At 57.7% G+C, this 22,031-nt stretch overlaps 2 protein-coding genes across 2 annotated transcripts in view; one reads left to right on the top strand and one right to left on the bottom strand.

The window, feature by feature from the left end:
• Positions 1-1,941: 1,941 nt before the first annotated feature.
• Positions 1,942-9,058, top strand: SPHK1 (sphingosine kinase 1). The gene is made up of 5 exons (XM_027691475.1): positions 1,942-2,359; positions 6,372-6,521; positions 6,794-6,888; positions 7,138-7,253; positions 7,763-9,058. The coding sequence occupies exons 1-5, from the start codon at positions 1,942-1,944 to the stop codon at positions 8,544-8,546; spliced, it is 1,563 nt and encodes a 520-aa protein (XP_027547276.1). The 3' UTR covers positions 8,547-9,058.
• A 1,401-nt stretch (positions 9,059-10,459) lies between these two features.
• UBE2O (ubiquitin conjugating enzyme E2 O) overlaps positions 10,460-22,031 on the bottom strand; it is a 62,146-nt gene continuing 50,574 nt past the window's right edge. Inside the window, exons 13-18 of the mRNA XM_027691474.1 lie at positions 21,245-21,334; positions 18,293-18,950; positions 17,254-17,390; positions 16,563-16,766; positions 15,808-15,865; positions 10,460-14,336 (exon numbers count right to left, since the gene is read on the bottom strand). Coding sequence (XP_027547275.1) covers positions 13,576-14,336; positions 15,808-15,865; positions 16,563-16,766; positions 17,254-17,390; positions 18,293-18,950; positions 21,245-21,334 — 1,908 coding nt within the window. The 3' untranslated portion in view covers positions 10,460-13,575. The remainder of the gene's footprint in view (positions 14,337-15,807; positions 15,866-16,562; positions 16,767-17,253; positions 17,391-18,292; positions 18,951-21,244; positions 21,335-22,031) is intronic.

The raw sequence follows: 22,031 nt of genomic DNA, 5'->3' as shown, positions 1-22,031 counted from the left end.
CTGTGCCTGGGTGTCCCCTGCCATCACAGAGGCTGAATTTATGCTGGTCCCATACCCCACTGAGAAAAACCTGGCTGCAGCCCCCTCATTTCCCTGCCCTTGGCATCCCTGCCGTGGGCAGCCCTTCCCTAACCCTTTCCTGTGCCCTTTGCCATCCTCGACACCTCATGATGAAGCCACTCTCAGCCCCTTTGCCCACAGCATGACCGTGGCCAGCAGAGCCTGGATGGGCATTCCAGTCCTATTCCAAGCGCAGGCAGGCGGGGCAAAGGGGGATTCCTGCCACACGGGGCCATGGAAGGATGTAGTGTGGTGAGGACAGAGCCCAAAGCAGCCTCATCGCCCCGTGGCACCTGCCAGGAGCAGTGTGACAGCTGCTCCCACATCCTCCCAAAGTGACTCGTGCCTTCCTGAGCGGAAATTGAGAACGAGTTAGTCACCAAGAAGGGTGAGGGGCAGGTCAGGACGTTGCACTCCCCAGCATCCAGCTATTTCCTCCCATGACACCTTGCTGAGGAACCTCAGGGCTGTTTACAAACGCTGGACTGTGTCATGGCAGAGGCCAGGAAAGTGGCCGTGCCTGAATCTCACCCAGAATCAGCTGCGAGTGCTGCGGTTCCAGAGCTAAAAGCATCAGGGCTGGGAGCAGGTTTTGCCCCATCTGCCCCTCTGAGCATCCCTTTGTACCCACAGAACCCAGAGAAGTCTTTCTGGAAAGCGCAATGCTCCAAAGCATGGCACCTGGACTCTCCTCTTAGGTCACTCCGGGAAAACAAGACTCAACAGCCTTATCTGCCCAGCTGATCATCCCATGCCCTCCCTGCAATGTTTTGGCCAGTCCCAGCTGGTATATGCAGGGACAGAGGGCTGAGGGCTCTCTGCTAATTAAACTGCCCTAAGTGTGAAGAGCGATGCCTCCCTGAGGTGCAAGCTCAAGGTTAGGGGAGAGCTGCATCCACGGGGAATTGGTTGGCAAAAAAATAACCCTTGTTGGGCTGGGCCAGACCCCCTGGAGCCCGACAGTCCCTTGGGAGGGTGAGGTCAGTTCTGTCGCCGGCAAAAGCTGCTGTAAGTGATTTTTGCCAGCTGCCACCGGGCACGGAGCAGCTCGCAGCCATGCTGGCACCCTCCAGGCAGGTCCCCTAGGCTCTGTCTCCAGCGCTCTGTGCCCCGAGGTGGGGTTCAAAGCACAGCCCACCTCCCTCCACGGGGCTCCGTGCCCATGGCACCCTCCAACCCTCACGGATACCTGATGGCGAGCCACTAGTCACAGGCAGGACATTGTTCCACTCCATCCTCCCTTCTGGAGGTGTCCCCGGCCGGCTGCCCGCTGTCCTCAGCCCTTGCCGTGCCTCGATTTCTCCAGGCCCCCACTCTGCTCCTCTCTCCCTGTCCCAGCTGGAGAGATGCAGAAATGGTGTTGAACGCCGTTCAGCCCAGCGTGGGGGCTCGAGGGACCTCTGCCAGCGCCCATCTGTGCCTGGCTAGCAGTGATGTGCAGGAACCGGGGCTGGGGTGGCTGCCCGGTGCCGCTTTGCCGATGCTTTCCCGGCGTGACCGTGGGCCGGTTCCCTGCCCGCCTCAGCACCCGCGGGAGCACCCACGCCAGACACCCGCCCCGGCAGCGCAGAACCACCCGCGGCAAACCCGCGGCGTCGCTTTGCCCCCGCCCGTCTGCAGAGCCGGTTCCCCCCGGAGCCCTGCCCGGAGCGCGGGGCGGCGCTTGGGGAAACTGAGGCAGCTGCCGGGGGGGCGCGGGGGGTGCCGGAGCAGCCTCGGGACGGGCCCCCTCCCCCGGCGGGGGAACGGGGGCGGGGGGGGTGGGTGGGTTAAATTTTTATGAATGGGGCCGCCCCGCCTGCCATCGCCGGGCGTCAGCAGCGAGCGGCGGCGGGCGGCGCTCCCCGGTGCCTCCCGCTCCGCTCCGCGCCCGCTCCGCCGATGGCCGCCGGCCGCCGCGCTCCCCCGGAGCCCGGCGGGGGCCCGGTGCTCCTGCAAGGCATCTTCGGCGCGGGGCCGGCCCCCGGTGCCGCCGCCTGCTCGCTGTCGCTGACGGCCCGGGAGCTGCAGGTGCGGCGCCCCGGCGGCTCCCCGGGCGGCTCGGCCGGTCCCGACGCCGCGCTCCGCCTGGCCGACTGCGTGGGCTCGGCCGCCTTCCCCGCGGCCGCGGCCGCCGCCTGCTTCTCGCTCGTGTGTTACCCGCTGCGGGGGCCGCGCTGGGGGCCGCCCGCCCGCCAGCGCCTGGAGCGGACCTTCCGCGTCTCCCGGGGGCCCGACGCCGAGGGCAACCTGCGCATCGCCCAGGCCTGGAGCCGCCGCATCCGAGAGCTCGCCGTGCCCGCCGTGCCCGCGCAGGACGGTGAGTGCCGAGCCGACCCCCCCTGGGACCCCCTCCCCGCGCCCCCGGGGCTCGCCCCGTCGGGGCTGTGCGGGGGTCGGGGCCGCTCCGCCGCCCGGCCCCACGCGGGACGGCTGTTGCCGAGCCGGGAGCGCTGCGCGGTGCCGGGTTCCACGGGGGGACACGCACGGGGTCACCCGGACCCCCCCCCCGCCTCGAGCTTGGAGGGGACGGGGACATCCCTGCGCGCAGCCCCGCGCCGGGGGTGGGGTCTCCCCCCTTTCACCCTCAGTTTGAAGGGGCATCAGGGACGTGGTCGCACCACAGGGGCCCTTTGCACGCGAACACCCCCTCTCCATCGCTCCCGTTCGATAACTCCAAAGCTCCAAAGGGCAGCATGATCCAAGGAAAAAAAGTAATCATTGCTGACGCAGGCAGGACGGGAGCCAGGCACTGTCCCCTGTCCCCAGCAGGTCCCATCCATCACTTGGGATTTGGGGACAGGCAAATGCTCCCCGGGACCCCCCGGGGCCCAGCGGGGACCCAGGGCAGCCGGGAGGGGTCTGGATTTCTGATCCCTCTCCCCCCGGGAGTTGCCACTGTCTGGAAGGGGAGGGTCCGGCTCGGGGGCCGCGTCCCCCAGCTCCCGCAGGCAGGGCAGGGCGCGCTGGCAGATAGTTGAACATCTGAGCAGAGATTCAATTATATGCACTACTTCATTTATTTGGCTGTCCAGTCGCTCTGATCAGACTTGGAAATTAAGAGGCATGCGGTTAGAGGGATCCTGTCAAATCACATTTAGCCCAGCTCTTCCCTGCTTGGATTTTAAAATGCAGCTTTTTTTTTTACATGACCTGCAGCTACAAAACAACTTTCTGCTCCTCTTCCTTAAGAATAACAAAAAAAAAAAAAATCCGGTGGAATGGGGTGAGGGCAAAACCAGTTCCCCAGCTCTGTATCCAGCCTGAACTCTGCAGCTGGAAGTCTCGGAGCGCTTTCCAACCCTCGCCCTGTGAGCAGGCGGTGCGAGGGTGCTGGGGCAGGAGGCAGCTCGTGGCACGCGGGGGCCCCGGGGGAGCCTGAGGAAGGAGGACGGGAGAAGGCGGTGCGGAATTTTGCAGTTATTTTTCTCACTGAGGGCCGGCAGGATTTGCAAACCTCCTCCCACGGTTTTGGGACAGGGCTAAAAGTGCCCCTTGCCCACACCCTGCGCTCGCACGTGCCGGCGGGGAGGCCTGTGCGGGCAGATAAGGCCGTGCTGGGGAGGCTGCGTGTGAGTCCGTGCGGAGCAATCCTGCCACCCCGTCCCCACCGGGAGGGGACCTGGGAGCCACTGGTGATCCTGTCCTGGTGTCATCTCAGCTCCGGCATCCTGTGGGATAAAAGCCCTGCGGAATGCTGCAGCAAGGATGAAGCTTCCCCCTTCTTATTTCACCCCAAGGGATAAACAAAAAGTCTCTCTGCAGTTGATAACCCCAAAGCTGGGGCTGCCCGTGGAGGGCAGGGATGTGTCCCAAACTGCAGCCATCTGGGAGGAAAGAAAACTGCCACCAGGCTCATGTCCTGACAAGGAAATCCAGCCCCAGGGAGCTCAGTCCCAGCCTTATACCAGCCTGGCACACTTGTTCCTTATTCCCAGAGAGTTTCTAGAAGGATGCAGGGACGCAGTGGAGTGGCTGGGGCTTGTGGCAGTGTGGTCCCGGCCGGAGCACAGCGAGGACGCATGTGACATGGGGGATGTGGGCAGAGGGACTGGAGCAGAGTTTGTGGACTGGCAGCAGCCAGAGCCCCTTCCTCCTGCTGACTCAGTGTCTGCTCTGCTCAGCATTTGAGGCTGAAAGCGACCGCAGTGTGCCGGGAAGTGGCTCAGCCTTGCTGGGATGCCAGGGACTGGCCGGGGTTGCGCAATGGGAAGGGATGCTCTGAAATCTGTGTTCCCTCTGAGCATCGCTGGTGCTGGGGTCCAGCTCTGACCCAGCACCTTCCAGTCCCGCTGTGGGGCTGAGCCTGGTGCTGCTGGTATCACTGATCGCTCACTGGGATCACATCCCGTCGCTGCTCACACCCTGATACCAGCAGTTTGCCCCTTTTGATGGAGTCATGGCATCCTTCTGTGCCCTCTAGGCAAGGATTGGGCCCTTGTGGTCCCAGCCATACCCCACTGCCCAGAGGTGGCCACGGGGCAACAGCCACAGGTCCAGGCAGGATTTTCAGGCAAGACCCAGCTGCAGCTCCATGTGTGTGTCAGAAACGATGTGCCTGGTCAACAGTGGGGAGGTTAAAAACTGCTTTTATGTTCTTGAAGAGCCTCCTGCTCTTATTCTGCATCTTCCAAGGTTGGAGGGGGAGAAATAAAGAGAAAATCCCCCCATCGTCTTCCTTCAGCAGCTGGGATTTGAGCCCAAACCCCTTCCTAGGGGCTTGTCCGCGTTTGCCATGGGGGATTTAGTGGCTGTGAGGGCCAGGGAAGCTCCAGAGGGGAGGGAGCAGGGCAAGCCCAGCCCCGGGGTTACTGCCTGTTATCCCTGACCCGAGTTGGAGCGGCCTCTGCTCCGGGTGCTTCACTGCTGCCCCTGAGGGAAGCCATTCCCCTCTTGTCTGGCGCCCACTGATAAGGGGCCAGGAGTGGCAGCGGGGAGAGCCAGCCCGGAGCCAGCACCCAGAGCCAGGCTCAGCCCCACTGATGGGGCTCTCACACGCAGATCTTGCTGGGGACTTGGTGGCCGGTCACAAACAGGTGGCAAGGGGACAAGGAGCTGTGCTGGAGGGTGACAGCCTCAGCCCCCATCCATGGGGACAGGAAGTAATCCTGATGGCACTGAAATCAGCAGAGCTCTGTGTGCTGCCAGAGCTGGGATGGGCAAGGAGGTGGGATGCTCCAGTCGTATGGAGCTCGTGACCATGACTGATGTGATGCTGGGTGTCACCCAGGGGAGGTGACACGTGGTGACCTCCATCGCCCAGGCTCACCTCTCCCCACCACCGTCCCGGAGTGGGCGGCAGGAGGGGGTTTTAGCTCTAAACCCCCAGCTGGTGTGTTCAAACAGCTCAGATCACCCCACATGAGGTGGGTGCAGGCAGACACCCCCAGCCCCCTCGAGTGCCTAGAGAGGGTTCCAAGCCCAGGACAGTGCTGGCAAATGCCTCTGCTGTCCTGACTCAGCAGCTCTTCCTGCTGAGTCAGCAGACGCGGCCCTCGTGCTGTCCCACAGAGCCCATGTGCTGGGGTGGGCACCCACCACCCCCCTGGGGCCACAGTTTAGGGGTCCCAGAGCTGGTGGGGACACCCCCAAACTCTCCAAAACCGGCTTCACCCTGCAAGAGCCAGGGATTTCCAGAGGCACTGAGGGAGCCTGAGTTGCCCTGCCCTGCTCACTTCAGGGCTTGGGGTGCCCCAGCAGCACCCGGGGGTCCTGCCCTCCTCGTCCTCCCTATGCTTCCCTCACAGGGCAGCTCAGTGGGCTCTCCCTGTCCCCCTCCACGGGGACCACTGGGCCTGGGGAAGGTGATGCTGGAAGCAAGCGGGGCGGGGGGGCGGGCAGAAGAATGGGACCCCTGCCAGGCTTGTAATTACAGCCCGACTGAAGCCCTCGCACGCGAAACCTGAGCCCCGTGGGGAGCAGGGGAGGCAGAAGCGTCCGTCTGCCGGCTCAACTGGCTGTCCTGGCCTCTCTCCATCTGGAGGGATGTGGGGAATTGGAGCCCTTGTCCTCCTGCTGTGGAATGGCTGGGGAGCTGGGGGGCCCCATCCTGGGTGTAAAACATCCCTGCTGATTGTGGGGGAGCTCAAGGTGAGCCCCTGCAGGCCCCCAGGTCCCACCTCTGCCGCTTCCTCAGCATTCCCAGCAGGGACCCTCCATCCCTGCTCACCCCCCATTGCTTCTGGGTAGGAATGCTGCCCAGGAAGCTTGTAGGGATCAGGGAGGGGCAGCTCCCCTTCCTGTAGGGTTTTGGCAGATACCACTCCAGATGGCAAAGCCCTCCCTGGGCAGTGCCGTGACCCAGCACCCTGAGCCCCCTCTTCCCCCTGCAGGTGACAGCTATGGGGTGCTGCCCCGGCCCTGCCGTGCTCTGGTGCTGCTGAACCCGCAGAGCGGCTCCGGCCGTGCCCTCGATGACTTCCAGGCCGTGGTGCAGCCCATGCTGGCTGAGGCTGAGATTGCCACCACCATCTTCATCACCGGTGAGTCTGCCAGCAGCTCCCTCCTCCTCTTCCTCCTGCCTTCCCTGGGATCTTCCCTGGGATCTTCCCTGGGCTCCTCCAATGGCCTCGTTCCTCCTGCATCACCACAGCTCTGGGTCCTGTGGGTTGGTTGTGCTCAAGAGGGGTGAGAGCCTCACCTCCTGAACCCCTGGCTGGGTTCCCCCTGGGGTTGGGGTCACCATCTGGGGGGTGGCAGCAGGCAGTGCAGAGGGACAGAGGGTGATCTCGAATCTCTCCACTTTCCCCTGCAGAAAGACCCCACCACGCGCACGAGAAGGTGCGGGATGAGGACCTATCGCAGTGGGACACGCTGGTGGTCATGTCTGGGGACGGGCTGCTGTTTGAGGTGAGGGGCACCATGGGGCGTCTGGGCTGGGCAGAGAGCCAGGAGAAGGGGGGTGCCTGGGGCAGGAGCCAACCTCTGGTACAAGAAAGGCAGGCAGGGAATGGCAAAGGAGAGATGGCACCAAGCTTGGAGGAAAGCAGCCATGACCTTCGTCCTGGCCTGGCCTGGGACACCGTGAGCTCTTTTCCCCCTTGGCTGGGCTGGGGCCACTGGATTCCTTGGGTACCACAAACTCCTTCATCCCTGCAGGTGGTGAACGGGCTCATGGAGCGTCCGGACTGGAAGGACGCCATGAAGAAGCCGCTGTGCATCCTGCCAGGGGGCTCTGGGAATGCCTTGGCTGCCTCCATCAACTACTATGCAGGGTGAGTCCTGGCCCCGTGGGGCACCTGCTGTCTGCACTGCACTGGCCAGCACACAGGGCTGTGCTGGCACCAGGAGGGGGAAGAGAAAGGCCATGCAGGGCTCTGGCCCAGGGGGAGGGTGCTGGGATGTCCAGGGTGCCTGTCGGGGTCCTCACCTACCCACAGGCTGGTGTAGAACAGCCATAAGCATGGGATTGCATCCTTGTGTACCCACCTCCCCACACTCTGGGCTCAGAGTCTGATAAAGCTTTACCCTAAAGGATCCACCCCAGGCACAGCCAATCCTAGTGTGGAGTGGGGGGATCAGGATTGCGGTGACTCGGTACCCTCTTTCAGGAACTGGTTTATCCTTTCCACCCCCAGCTAAACCTCTCCCAGCAGCTATCCCTGAGGGACACTGTCACCCAGCTGGGGTATGTCCCAACCATGACAATAAGGGTTTGCAGGTGGATGTTGGGACAGCAGGAGGGGCCCTGAGCTCCAAACTCACCCTCTCCATCCCCTCTCAGCTACGATCACGTCGCCAAGAAGAAGCTGCTGACGAATTGCACCTTCATCCTGTGCAAGGGGCTGCACACACAGATGGACCTGGTCTCGCTGAGCACAGCCTCGGGCAAGCGCTTCTTCTCCTTCCTCGGCTTTGGCTGGGGCTTCATCTCGGACGTGGACATCGACAGTGAGAAGTACCGCTGGCTGGGCAACGCCCGCTTCACCCTGGGCACCCTGCAGTGCCTGGCCAAGCTGCGAGTGTACCAGGGCCGCCTGTCCTACCTGCCCGCCGGCCCCGAGCAGGGCACCTCCCCAGGGCCCAGAGACCCTTCCACGCCTGTCACTAATGGCCAGGCCGGCCACGTCCTGCCACCGGCGGGGACGGATGCGCCTGGTTCCCTGCCCACCGACTCGCTGCTGGCGCCGCTGGGGCAGCCGGTGCCGGCGCACTGGACCGTGGTCCCCGAGGAGGAGTTCGTCCTGGTCTACGCCATCTACCAGTCCCACCTGGGCACCAACCTGCTGATGGCACCGGCGGCCCGGCTGCACGACGGCTGCATCCACCTCTTCTACATGAAGGCTGGCATCAGCCGCGTGGCGCTGCTGAAGCTCTTCCTGGCCATGTCCAGGGGAACCCACCTGGACTTGAACTGTCCCCACCTGTGCTACGTCCCCGTCCGGGCGTTCCGCCTGGAGCCGCGGGTGGCCGCGGGCATCATGACGGTGGACGGTGAGGCCCTGGCGTGTGAGCCCGTGCAGGGCCAGATCCACGGCCGCCTCTGCCGCATCGTCAGCGGCTCCTGAGCTCCAGGTTTGCCCTCCCTGCAGCGCTGAGCTGCCGGCACGGCCCAGCACGAGGGTGGCAGAGCCTTCCTCCCACTCAGGAACCTCCTCCCCCTCCTCCCGTAGCAATAGGTCTTGGGGGCTGCGGGGCTCGTCCCCTCGCTTGCCCCCACGCTTAGCTTTACCCCCTCGGGGACAGCCATCAGCGCTGTCCCAAAAATGAGCCACGAGCCCCATCAGGTACTCGGTGCCGGCGAGACGCCAGCGTGTTTCATCCTGGTACGAGGTCCCGGCCCCAGGCGGCTGCGCCGGCACAGCCCCGTCCCCTCCCCGGCTCGGACGCACACGGTGGCATTGCTCGTGTCCCCGCCCGCCGCGGAGCCAGTGCCACCCCACAGGGATGGTCAGGACCAATAGATCTAATACAGGAAACCGACTTTTTTTTAAAGAATGTTTCTACCCAAAGCTTCCTGTTAGAAGCAGAGTTTATTCTTGTGATAAATGCAATAAATATCTAGCGTTTGCAAAAAAAACCAAACAAACCAAACCTCCCCCGGGTTTTAAATCCGAGCCCATGGCTGGTGTCAGGGGCAGGGCTGCGGTGCCGTCACCCTGGGCTGGGCTCACACGCAGATGTCAGGACGGGTTTAGCTCAGCGCCGTGGCCCTTCTCTCCCTGGCACCCTGGGGCCAAGACCAGCACGGAGCGATGGAACCGGGGGATGCTCCCAAGGGAGATGCCGAGGAGGCAGGACATGGGGCATTGCTGCCACCCACCCCGATTTTTGGGGTGTGTCGATGCCTCCGGGCTCAGCCTCACACTGTGTCTGACCGAATCCAGGGAGCTCGGCCCTGCAGTGACACTTGGGAACATCTTGGGGGAACTTCAGTGCCTCCGAGGGAGAGCAGGGAAAGGCTCATGGAAGAGGTTCAGGGAGGGGGTCGTTGGAGCCGAGGGGTTTGGCTTTCTGCCGGGAGCAGGGGCCCTATGGGGCGCTCTCAAATCCCCTTTCCCGGGCAGCTCGGGGCCAGCTGGAGCCCTGCGACAGGTCCCTGCCCGGGGGCTCGCCTGGGGGGGATTACTCAGCCTGTTTGGTATAAAATTGCAGTAATTAAACCTCATTTACAGCGCTCAAGTACAAAGTAGAAGAGTAAACAGTGGTGGCTGTTTGCATTTATTCATCTGCAAACTATGCAATTAGGACGGCAGATCCGGGAAAGAAGAGCGCGATTGTCCTCCCCCCCCTGGCCCCACTCGCTCATGGAGAGCCGAGTTCCTGTCCCTGAGCCAGCAGGGCAGGCGGCAGCTGGGAACCACCTCCCAAAATAAAGTTATTTCCCCCGTGGCTTTGGGCCAGGTGTAAAAACAGGCTGAGCAGTAACTCTCTAACTCTCTTGAGCTGCTAGAGGGAGAGCCCAGGGCAGGGGACACACTCTGAGCTCTCGGCTGTCTCTGCCAAGTGACACAGCTCAGCAGAGCGGAGCCGTTCAGGCTCACAGCACCTGAAAGGCTCCCTGGAGTCTCCACCGGGAATGGCTGCGTGCCTCGCAGCAGCAGGTCGGCTGGGATCACCCTCGCCCTCCCCTTTCCCAGGTTTTGCCGCACATCTTTTCCATCACCCATCTGCTTCCAAAACCTGTTGGACAGCAGCAACGGGCTGATCCTCCCATACAGCCCCTCGCTCCCGGCACCCGAGGGAGGTGGCAGAGCTGCCGCCCACCCCTCGAGAGGTTTGAACAACTCCTACAAAGCCGTGAGTCTCAGCACACCAAGACACTGCTCCTTCAGCCAGAGGGGGTGAGGGAGGGCACCCACGGGGGGCAAAGACGGCATCCCCCCCATCCAGCCTACAGTCTGGCACAAGGGGTGTGCCAGAGAAGTGCCAGAAGCACGGCAGGGGGTGGGAAGGGAAAGAAAGAGACAGCAGTCAGAACTACTCACAGAGGCAAAATTTAATGGCAAGTCATCTTCCCTCCTTTATTACACCTTGGTTAGCCAAACAAAAAAAATCTGCAGGTAAAAAAAGTTTTAATGGTCACACAGCACTTTATACATATATCGTAAGCAACCAAGCATCCACATCTGCACGTGAACGACACACCTCTAAGCATGGCCTCAATAGTCAGGTCTGGGTTTTTTTAAATTCATTAAATACTGTACAGAATCAAGGCTACAAACTGATTTTGTAATGCTTCTTCCCCAACCCCAGCACTTAAAACAGTTACAGGCTGCTCTCATTTGTACATCACACAGTCGTGTAGCCAGTTTTAAGGCTAACAATATGCATCATGCTTTGGCTTTTTTTGTGTGTTTTTAAATTTTTTTTTAAGGTTTTAGCCTTTTAAATTTTGTTACCCTTAAATATTACATACATACACAAAAAAATTACATAGCTGCAGTGTGCTCACCACCAACCTCATCACCCAGGAGCTTCACATTATCAAAAGCTTTAGAAAATTTGTAAACCTCTGTGCACGCTTGGGTTTGGGACAGCTGCAGAGAGCGAGCGATGCCGGGGGGGAGCAGCATCCCAGTCCAGAAGGCCTCACACACCTCCTCGGAGGGAGCCCCAGCAGCCTGTGCAAAAGCTCTTGACTAGGATCAGAGACTTTTCGGGCGAGGGGGAGGACACGCTGCCTGCCCAGCCCCTGCCCTGTGAGATGAGAGGTGCAGAGAGTAAAGGGGGGGAACCCTACAGCTCCTTCACCCCCAGAGGGTTTCTCCCTCCCTCCCTGTCCGGCGGGGCCTCAGGGCAGCCACAGCCCGGCACTGGGGACAGAGGAGGTAGTGTCTGTGGATCACCAACCGTGGTTTTGCCTGGAAGAGGTTTAATCATTTGTGGAACCAGCCTCTCTGCCTGCCCTTCCCCTGCCCTGGGGCAGCAGCCTCACCCCTCGGCCCCGACACTCTGGAGACACCCCCGTGCTCCGCTCAAAGGGATCCATTCACTGCAGAACGTGGCCGTGGCTGCAGCTCACACTGCCCTGCCCAGGGCTCTCGGCACCTCTGCACCCCAAAGCCGGGTCTGCCAGTCCTCCCACCTGCCAGGCAGGGAGAGCTCCCAGTGCCAGAGCAGGGCCAGAGCCGCTGCACAGGTGATCCACCCACAGACCAAGACCTGGAGAGCTCTCAGCCCAGGTCTGTACTCACAGCCAAGCCCTGTGTCCTCCAGAGCACCGGGAGCAGCCTGTGCCTTCCAAAATCCCAGCAGTGTGGATGGGGACATGGGAAGGGCTTTGTGCAGCCACTCCTGGAGCATCAGGGGGCAGCTGGAAAGCGCAGGGAGCTGGGGGGGGGATTTGGGCTGGTGGGTGCAGCCCTTGGTGTCTGAGGGAGCAGAAAGCACCGTGCCAACATGCGGCATTCTCCTGCTGTTCCTTGTTTCTAACCGAGGCCAGACCCTGGCCTGGGGTGAGGGGAGGAGACCACAGCCATACTGAGCAAGAGCAAAGGAGAGCTTTGGCTCCATCCTTACTTCTGGCAGAGCCATCTGCTCAGCCCGACTGGTCCCCGGGAAGCCTGGCACCACTGTCTCCCTGTGCAGCTGGAAGGACCAACGGACTCTCCCTGACAGACTGTGCTCCTCGTGGATGTTAAATGGGTGCCTCTCCAATGCCTGAACACTGGGCAAAGGCAATTGTGCTGGAGTGTGACCTCCCAGGTCCAGAAGTGAAGATAAGTGTGTGCAGACAGGACCAGAGGCCTCGGGGAGGTGTCTTGACCATGGGACTCCGGCAAGTCACTGCTTCAAAAAGTGCTCATGGTCACCAGCTCAGGCTGCTGAGGCACTGCCTGCCCTCACCAGCTGTTTCCCAGAGCGTTCAGCAGTGCTGTGGTTGGGATTAGGGATAGGAGGTGCTGTGCCCACAACACTGCTGAGCAGAGCTGACCCACCACAGGAAACGGCTGGCGAGGGAAGGAGCTGATAACAGCCCACACCAGTGTCTGATGTAACAGCGCAGGAACCGCCACAAACTGCTGCTGCTGCAACAGGGCCTCACCACGACACGGCAGCTCCTCCCCTTGGGTGACCCTGGCTCAAACGGCTCCAGAACACCCCTGCACAGCTGGATGAGGGAGCAGCAGCCATGCCAGGTCCATCCAGACTCCTGCCAGATCTACAGAAGGATCACTTGCTGCTGCCTGCCCGGATGAGGCTGGGATCCAGGGTGGGTGTAGTGCTGTGTGACAGCCGGGATGGCTGGGAACGAATGATGTGGATACCTAAGCAAGAAACGAGGGCAGAACCCTGAATCCCATGTATTTCTAGAAGACAGGCATGCATGGTGGGGAAAAGGGAAGTTTGCCTTACTCTGGAGAAAAAGAAGTGGGGATGGCTAGACTTGCTTCCAGGAGAATGACTGGAAGTTGCAGAACTGGATGGAAACCCCGTAGCACCACCAGGGCAGCATGAGAGCCAGTGCAGAGCTCTGGCTCTGCCTACCAATCCCAACTGGGAGAACCTTGTAGCTATCAGTGAACAACTAAGACTAGAGCAACTCTGTATGGTGTAGACAACGCCAATGCAACACAATCCAATGTCTAAGTACAGATAAGCTGGGGTAGACTTCATAGAACCCATGGGAACGCCAAGAAAAATGAAAGACTGGGAGGGCATTGCCCTTCATTTCCAGAAACTACAGCAATCCCTTCTCCTGGCTGGAACCCCACCAGAAAAAACTGCTGGGTGTAGCACTGGGTGGGAAGAGTCCTTGTGTGGAAAGGTGCCCCAAGATGAAAGTGCAGAGGGAACGTGGCTGCAAGACTGCTTCTGTGCAGGTCTCAAATCTTACCATTGCAGGGTCAAACTTGCAAGAAGAGCACGTACATGGGACAGGGGGAAGGAAAAGGGGCTGGGGGCAAAGAGTTATTCATGCTTAGACAAACCTTTCCTCAGAGGAGCAATCAGGCCTACCACCTTCTTTGGAACAAACCAAGCTGAGGAAGAAAAGCTGGAAGGAGAAGCCAGTTGATTGGTAACAGCATTTGCCAATTTACTTTCTGCTGCTTTCCCTTCTCCCCTGCACCTGCCTGTCCCTATCCTGATGGTTTATTTGTCCTCTGTCCACTCTGGGATGTTGGCCCCTGCTAAGGCAGCCCGGTACTGCTGCAAGACACCGCGGATGCTTTTAATGAACCCCTTGGACAAAGGGAAGAGAGGGAACCCAATATCAGGGTAACCGCTCTTCTCCGGCAGGAAACTCCTGTAGCTCTTTCTCCGTTTCTTTGGTTTCACGCTGGGCTGCGCGGCAGAGTCCTGGGCAGCCTTCCCCTCGTCCGTTCGGTCTCTGGCCAGGTCCCCCCTGGCTTGGCCTGTGCTCTCCGAGTCTGAGTACTGTTGGAGGTCACCGGCGTTGGGCGTCGGGGTCGTGAACTCCAACTCGTCCAGCTCCTCCTTCCCGTCGAGCGCCGAGTCGGACAGTTCGGCGGCCGCCCCCTGCTCCGCGCTGCTGCCGTACTCCGCCAGCGATCCCGCAGCGTCTCCGGGGCTCTCGGCCAGGGCGGCACCGGCGGGGAGGGGGGAGGCAGAATACGCCCCGTTGGCCTGTTCGTGGCTGCGCTCCACCAGCTCGTTCGTCTCCAGCCAGGACTCGATGCGGGACACCAGGCGCCAGCCGTGGCAGCGGAAGTGCTCCCGGATCTCGTGCTCAAAGACCTCCACGGGCCGGCGCAGCAGCTGCATCATGGACTGCACCACCCGGATCAGCGTCATCTCGTTGTAGCAGCGGCTGTTCTCGTAGCCCTCCTGCAGCCCCCGGTCGCTGTCAAAGCCCGCCTCGTTGTAGTAGGGCTCGTTCACCAGGATGAGACCTGCCGGGACAAGGGGACACCAAGGCGTTAAGGGAGGAACACCACTGGGAATCACCATCCCAGACAGGCACTGCTGGGCCACGATTGCTGCCAAGGTAGAGGAGAGCAAGGATCAGGCAGGCAGCACAGGCCAGGCTGAACAACCAGAACCTGCAGGATGCAAGGGACTGGTGTCGCAAGAGGAGCATCGCATGATGTGGTGGGGACCTCGGACACTACAGGGAGTGGCATCCAAGATCCTTGGCTGGCAAGAACAGTCCTCCACCAGCACGATTCAGAGGGCACACAACAGCAGAGGTCAAAAGGGCAGCAGGGGAGAGGTTTCACAGCTCCTTTTCCTTCCCTCCCACTCCCCTCCTTTAAAAAAAAACCACAAACACACCCAAAGCTTTTTTTTCCTCCTCCTCTTAATCAGAACAAAGGCCAGTCTTCAGGAACAGGCTTTGAGCTGGCCAGGTCCCTTCAGACAGTGGAGTTCTGAGACAGAGAATACTGTGACAAGTCACCCATACCAAGAATTCTCTTGCTTGTTTCTGGTCTAATGAAACTACACGTATGTAGCAATGGCACCTGTGCTGCCAGGCTGCTGGCAGCCTGCCACAAACTGCATTAGAGCTGGAGGAGGTGAGATCATAAGTCTCCCAAAGCCCAGGCAGCAGGAGAGCAGGTCTTTCTCTAGCACCAAGTTGCTCCAGTAAAACATTTAGTATTTAATTTTCTAAATTTGGATCCTTGGCTTTGTAAATGAGAAAAGGCTTTTCTTGTGGTGTGCTTCCCCCACAGGAGGATACAGGTGTACTGTGGGGGTTCAGGGAGCAGGAGTTGCCTGCTGACTTGAGGCAGAAACCCTTGCTCTGTGTCAAAGGTTTCACATCACAGGGCTCCCCTGAACAAAAAGTTGTCCGTGAGGAAGTTATGTGACTTAGTCTGTCTGCTCTCAAATTGGATAGGGCAGAGCAAAGGCCCATGGCAGGAAGCCCTGGGGCTCGTCTAGGCACACCCCTGATTATTCTCTGCTTTGGAAGGAGCATAAACACCAGCATCATGTGCAAAACATGCCCCATGTAGGATGGGCGGGTGACTCAGTGGGGATAAAAAAAAGTCCTGCAAACGAGGCCCAGTTTAGCAACTTCAACTAACTTTGGTAACTGGGTGAGGACACAGTGGTTCACCTTTGTCAGCTCAGAGCAACAAGCAGACCAGCTATGTGCTTGGCTGCTGCAGTGAGAAGAAGGGAAAGCATTGTGTCAGAGCCCTGGGATGCAGCCAAAACTCTGGGCATGAGAAAAGCTGGCACCTGCTTCCACTGCTCAAGTGGAGAGATAAGGACACTGCTTTGTCCACCAAGGTGAGAGCAGAAGGCAGCACTAACCTGACTGGGGTGGCAGATCCCAACTGTGTGCCCCCCACAGCCAACATCCCCTCCTCCCACCACCTCTTCCTGTCCCACAGGCTCAGCAGGAACATTTACCTTGGATGGAGATGAGTACTTGAAGGAGACTGGATTTACTGGTCCACCTTTCTGTCCCCTGAAATGCACACACAAATGTGTTAAAGGGCTGAAGCACCACCAGTTTGCCCTGTGACAATGGTCAGATGAAGTGAGGCCCCAGTTCCTCTGCATTCCTGTTGCTGACAGCCTGTGGCTCACAGCAGGAACAAGGAACTGACTCCACAAGCACGTGATGTACTGGTGTCCCATCTCAACAACCCATCTCTCCGTTATTTTTTTACCAGCACCACACCCCATCAGGCCAGTTCTGCCTGGAACAGCATAACCCTACACACCAGGCATCAGCTCCAACCCCTCCCCAGCTGCCCTGTCCATCTACCTGCTCATAACACAATGTCCCTGGCTCCCTGTTTATTCCAAGTTTTCAGCTGGACTTTGTACCATGCTACAGGATTTGTCCACAGTGTGGGAGACAGGGACCTAAGCAACAGGATACACCCCATGCTGGTGTTGGCATCTCTGCTATGGCACAGCCTGGCTGGTCTGACCACAGGCTTCTCATTGAGGAACAACTGACAAGCCAAATACAGATCCAGAAAAAGCCAAACTATTCCAGTTCCCTGCTCCAGGCACCTAAAACAGAGCCTAAAACCACCCCCAGCTCAAGCACCACCCAAGACCAGAAGTCACCCAGGTCTGGTAGGAAGTGACTTGTTCCAAAAGCAGCTCAGCACAACCCCTGCTCCCCACAGACTGGTGAATGACAGCATTACCTTGCCTATCCACGTCCCCAGGAGGCTGACACACACTTTGCCATTGTCATAGAGGTTGGGATTCAGTCTCCCGCTGCACTGGGAGAGGTAGCGGAAGAGAGGCGGGACCGCAGGGTAGATGTTGGGGAGCTGGATGTCGAAGAGAAAGAGCCCATCTTCATAGGGAGTGCGTGTGGGCCCTTTGATAAGTGCTGAGAAGAGATCCTGTGGGGAGAGGCAGCAGGTCAGACACTGGGCAACATCCTCTTACTTTGCAAGGGCTGTATTTATGCAGAGGGAGCGCAGGGATGTGATTAACTCAGCCCTCGTAAGAGTCAGCCCAAGCAACACATCTCAGGGCGCCGTCCCCCTAGAAACTGCACTCAAGCCTTTGGATCTGCAGCAGGGCTTCAGGGATGGCCAAAATCCCCAAGCTGCTCACTGCTGACACCAGCCCCTTGCTGGCTGCCTGCCTGTCTTCCTGCTCAGCACCCGGAACCGGCTCCCTGCAACCAGGAGCTCCTTGTTTGGCCACCCTGTCTCGGGGAATGCAAAAGCAGCCGTTTTGGATAATTACAGCCCTGTTTCACATGCTGCACACATTCCTGCAGCTCTAATGCACTGGATTAAGGCTAAGCAGGGAATTCCAAAGAAAGTGATCCGGATGCTGAGCCCAGCACTAACAGAGAGGCATTTGAGAGCAGGCACTTGCCATTCGATCCTCGAAGGTTTTAACCATGATGCCATCGGGCAGGGAGGTGGCCAGGAGAGCCATCTCCTTCCGCACGGTGCTGAAGAACTTCTTTGCTTCTGGGGGCTGGAACTCCATTTTCTTGAAGGCATGGGAATCTGTGGGGCAAGGAAGAGAACAGGATTACAGCCTGCCTTTGGAAACTGCCACAGGTTCCTCGTGAAGGTAGATCTGACCATGTGTAATATGCATCACGAGGAAGAGAGGAGTTAACTTGCTTTGGTGCTGAGCCAGGAGGCAGGAGAGATTATTTGATGTTTCCCACACGGTACAACAGCCACAACCTGCATCTCCTGTTCTCAGAGCCCTAACACAATGCTGTCCCTATGCCCCAATGTCCCGCAGCCAGGATAATCCCACAAAGAGATGGCTTTTTCTCTGCCAAACCGAAACACAGCTCTCCTTTTTCCTTTATACACACCTGCAGGTTCAGAACAGTTTGTCCACCTTTCTTCTCAAGTCTAGCCTGGCTGTCTTGTGAGCACCTTGGGCTCTGCTGTCACCAATGTTCCACACAACCAGATGCTATTTGTTATTTCTGGCCATCAACACTGGCACCACTCACCCACCAAGGACATCCAGCCCAAGAACACCAGCTGTCCCTGCTCTGCTTCTCAGCCAACTCAACCAAAAAAAGCCTGAACAAACCCTGCAACTTTCAAGGAAGTCTCTGCAATGGGAAGTGATTGATCTTTGCAGCCCTCCTACATTAGTTACCAGTGTGGAAAAGAGGGAAGCACACTTCTGAGGCTTGAGGAGGTGCAACAGAGCCTAGAGACACCATGACACAAGAGACAGATACCTAGGGACACTAAAAGCCAGGTTTGGGTCCCAGAGCACACTGTGCTACAGAAGTTGTGGTGATTTCTCATCCCCAGTTAACGAGCTGTGGAAATGACCAGGAAGAAGAAAACACACAATCCAAAAGGCCTTGAAGCAAAGGTTTTGGAGAAAGAAACACTGCAGGACAGCAACGAAGGACTGAGCATCCCACACTCACCTGGAGCATACTCCAACACAGAGAACACTTCTCCCTTGGCACTGGTGAAGGTGACTCCAGGCTTGCCTCCACTCTGCTGGCAGAGCACTGGTGTCTCACTGGGCCACTCTGACCTCACCGGTGTCTGTGCCTCTGCTTTTTCTTCCTTCTTCTCTGTCTCCACCATGGCTTCCATCTTTTCCTCCTCAGCAATAGCCACATTATCCAAGGTCTTCTTGAGATTTTCCTGCAGCTTTTTAATATCGTCCAAGAACTTCTTCTCCCGAGTGGGTTTTTCCAGCTCCACAGTTGGGGAGGTGGGAGAGCCAGTCAGCAGCTGCTCCACAGTCATGTTTTTCAGGCTTTCCAAGATCTTGATGGCCTCCTTTAGCTCCCGGAAGCTCTTTGGGGCTCCATCCTTGCCACCTTTCTCTGTAGCAAGATCTGCAACTGCCATAGCCACAGCTCCCTGGACTTGCTCCTCTACTTTTTTCACCTCCTCTGCTGCTGGCTCCTCAGGCTCAAAGTCCTCAATTTTTGGGTGGTCATCATCCATGAGGCCATTGTCTGTCTCCCAGCTGTCACTTTCATCCTCCCACTCCGAGGATGCCCCACTGGTGCTGCCGTCCACGGAATCGTAGTCTGACTCCTCGATTTCTGATTCGATGTTGTACAAGTGCTAAAGGAGAGCAGAGTTATGTGAGACTTAGGGTGAAGCACAGAGTTTTAGTTGTTTTTAAAAGCAAGCCATGAAAAAGGAGCTTCCACCTGGGATTGGCTGGGCTGTTTCAAACCCTTCTATCTATAAAGGGCTGACTTGCACAGATTATGAAACCACACAGCCCCACTGTTCAAAGTATTGGGGGGTTACTAGGGCAAATTTTCAGTGGGCTGTAGCCATCCTAGTGTCTGGGATCCAGCCATGGACAACAGACAGGTGCCAAAAAAACCTATCTGGATGGCCCAGGGTTTCTGAACACAGAGCTAGTTCAGAAGGTATTTGGTATCATACAAGGAGTTGGTATTTCTGGTCCTGCTTCTGCACCACGAACTGTGTTGGCACAGAGCCCTAGTTTGGCTGCCTCTTCATCCTTCCACAGAGACAATGCTGGAACTAGGAACACATTCCCATACCAGCTTTCCTTTTCTGTGGCACACACTACTTGCTGTCAGAGCCTTGCTACGCTGCTTTAGCTGTTATATGTGGCTACTGCTTAAAATTCAGCTGGGACAATGAAGTCTCACCCAAGCTGCTGAATAAGCTCTTACATAAAATGTTCTCTTCCCCTTCACTACTGGAAGCTGAACCCATCCCCACTCCATCCAGCCTCACCTTCTACAACCTGCTTTTGCACATGCTACATCTCTCAAAAGGTCCTGCTACAGAGGTTTCCAGGGAGGAGCACCAACACAGAACCAGGGGAGCAAGAACACCTTTACAGGGCTGTGTTTGGAGTTACAAGATGGGAGCATTTTATCCACACACTTTTAATACTTGAATGACAGCCCAAAAATCCTCTTAATGTGGCAAGATATGACCCCAGAGGCTAAAGCACATGGACACTCAGTCATCTTGTCAAAGCCTTCAACTGAACCAGCACTGTTGAGCCAGTCCTGTGCCAGTCAGAGACAGGCAGCCAGTAGAGGTTAGTTGGGTTCAACACAAGTGACTGCAGGCAGGAAAAGCCATCAAAACTCACTGCCCTCAAAGCTAATCCAAATCTGAATTGGAAAGTTAATTAGCCAGTTATGCCATCTTTATTTTTAGAGCTGAGAAAAAGCACCCAGACAGCTTGTCTCTGGGCACATGGTCAGGCATTGATAAATCACGGTTTTACCAACTGATAATTCCTGCTCCTGACATTTCCCCGACTCCCATAATTACGCAGACGAGCGGAATCGAAGGGACTGGCGTGACACAGCAGGAGCTGCTGCAGAGCCCCGGCACCGCAGTGTGAGAACAGCCCTTTGTGGAGCACACATCAGACCTCTGATTGTGCCTGTGATCCAAGCACATGTGACAACAGGGGGAAGGGAGACAGCAGCCTGCTTTGTATGGCTCCAGTCCACTGCCATAGTGCGGGCATTGACTATTCTACTGTAATTAATGCAGAGCTGCTTGGTTTAAAAAGAAATCTTGATCAAGTGCTTTGTACTCGCAAAAGGCATCTCTGCAGCAGAGGCAGTGGTGTCACTGCCACAGTGATGGAGATGGGACCCTACAGATACAGGTCGGCTCCTATCTTTAGGCTGTCTGCCTTAATCCAAGGAAACAAGGAGACAAGACAAGGGATGAAACTGTATGGGGAATAGTGAGCACAATTACAAGACAGTACAACAAAAAACTCAGAGCAATGCAGAAACCACGGGGTGCAGTGGATTAGCAGTGTGGCTGTATCTGTATTTTTAAGATTGCACTCAACCCTTTTCCCTAGGACAGGATTCGGGTCTGATCCCTAGGTTAGCTAAGGTGACAACTTGTGGCTCTAGCCCAGCCCCTGGAGGAGCTCCTTTAGCCAAAAAAACCCACTATGGTGCCATTTCACATGCAAGACAGAACATGCAATAGTCTTTCAGCAGTGCCTTGGTTGGGCAATGCACCAACCTGGGCTCCAGTCAGAACAGATGATCCCTGAGCTCTGCAGAGCAGCAGGTGCTGGAGGCTAAGAACAGGGCTGTGGGCAGAGCTGTGAGCATGCAGTGCATGTGTGAAGGCAAAAACAGTCTGCCCAGGCTTTCCTATTCTCTAAATTCAAGAGAGATGATGACCAATTAGTTGCCCAGACCTCCTGACAACAGATGGATTTTCCTGTGCTAACAGAACTGGGAAGCTGCCCTACTGTATGGGAACGCAGCAATCAACAGAGCAAGATTCCCTTACCCAGTAAAGCTCTCTACATCCAGGATTTAAACCCAAGAGTCGTCACTCAGCTAAAAATTACAGGGATATTGTGAGCTGGAAGAGGACCTCACCTGAGGCAGAATGATAGTCTTGGAGTTATCTGCCCACACCACTTCCACCTTACTGCTGACATCCACACGAGCCACCTGTCCAACCGACGGCTGTGGAGACAAGAGTGGTTTGTCAGTCCCTTTTCTTTCCCAGGCACTTCATGCACAAGCAGGAAGGTTTTGACCAACACATACTCCCCAGCTGGAGAGCCACTTAAAGCAACACTTGCATCCTACACATAGAAACCTCACAACACTGCCACGGAGATGGGGAAAGCTCCCTTCAAGGAGCAGGGCACCAGCAGGGCTGGCCTGGCAGGAGATCCTGATCTGTGATCAGGACCAGTGGCCTTTCTGCAGGCAGCAGGGCTGGGGCTGTGCCAGCAAGGGACAGGAATTTCATGGAATGGGGGTGCCCTCTAGTGGGGTGCCCTCAGCTCCCCCCCTCCCCAGCACCGGGGGCTCCCCACAGAGCACAGGCATGAACAGACAAGTTGCAGCTGCTCAGGGTGTGCACAGTAAGGAGCACCTTGCCCTGGCAGCAGGTTATTTAGGTCAGCTGAGCAGGCTGGGATGTTGTTTCACGCTGCTGAAACTAGAACTGCAGTAAGGGCTGCACTATACCTTTTAACCCTTTTTTAGGGCAGCAGGCTCAAAAGCTGGAGGTCTCCCTCCACAGTAAGGGCGTTTTCTAGCAAAGGGTGTATCCTCTACAATATAAACTGTTCCCTCTTCCTCCCCAGGAGATCACTCAGCTCAACAAAATTAACATGTACATAACTCAGGTGAAACCCAGAACTCCAGTCTT

This window comes from Neopelma chrysocephalum, unplaced genomic scaffold (assembly GCF_003984885.1).
Source record: "Neopelma chrysocephalum unplaced genomic scaffold, ASM398488v2 Primary Assembly neopelma1_84, whole genome shotgun sequence".
NCBI classification, from domain to species: domain Eukaryota; kingdom Metazoa; phylum Chordata; class Aves; order Passeriformes; family Pipridae; genus Neopelma; species Neopelma chrysocephalum.
The sequence above is the reverse complement of the archived record's forward strand: the minus strand, read 5'-3'. Positions and strand labels throughout refer to the sequence as shown.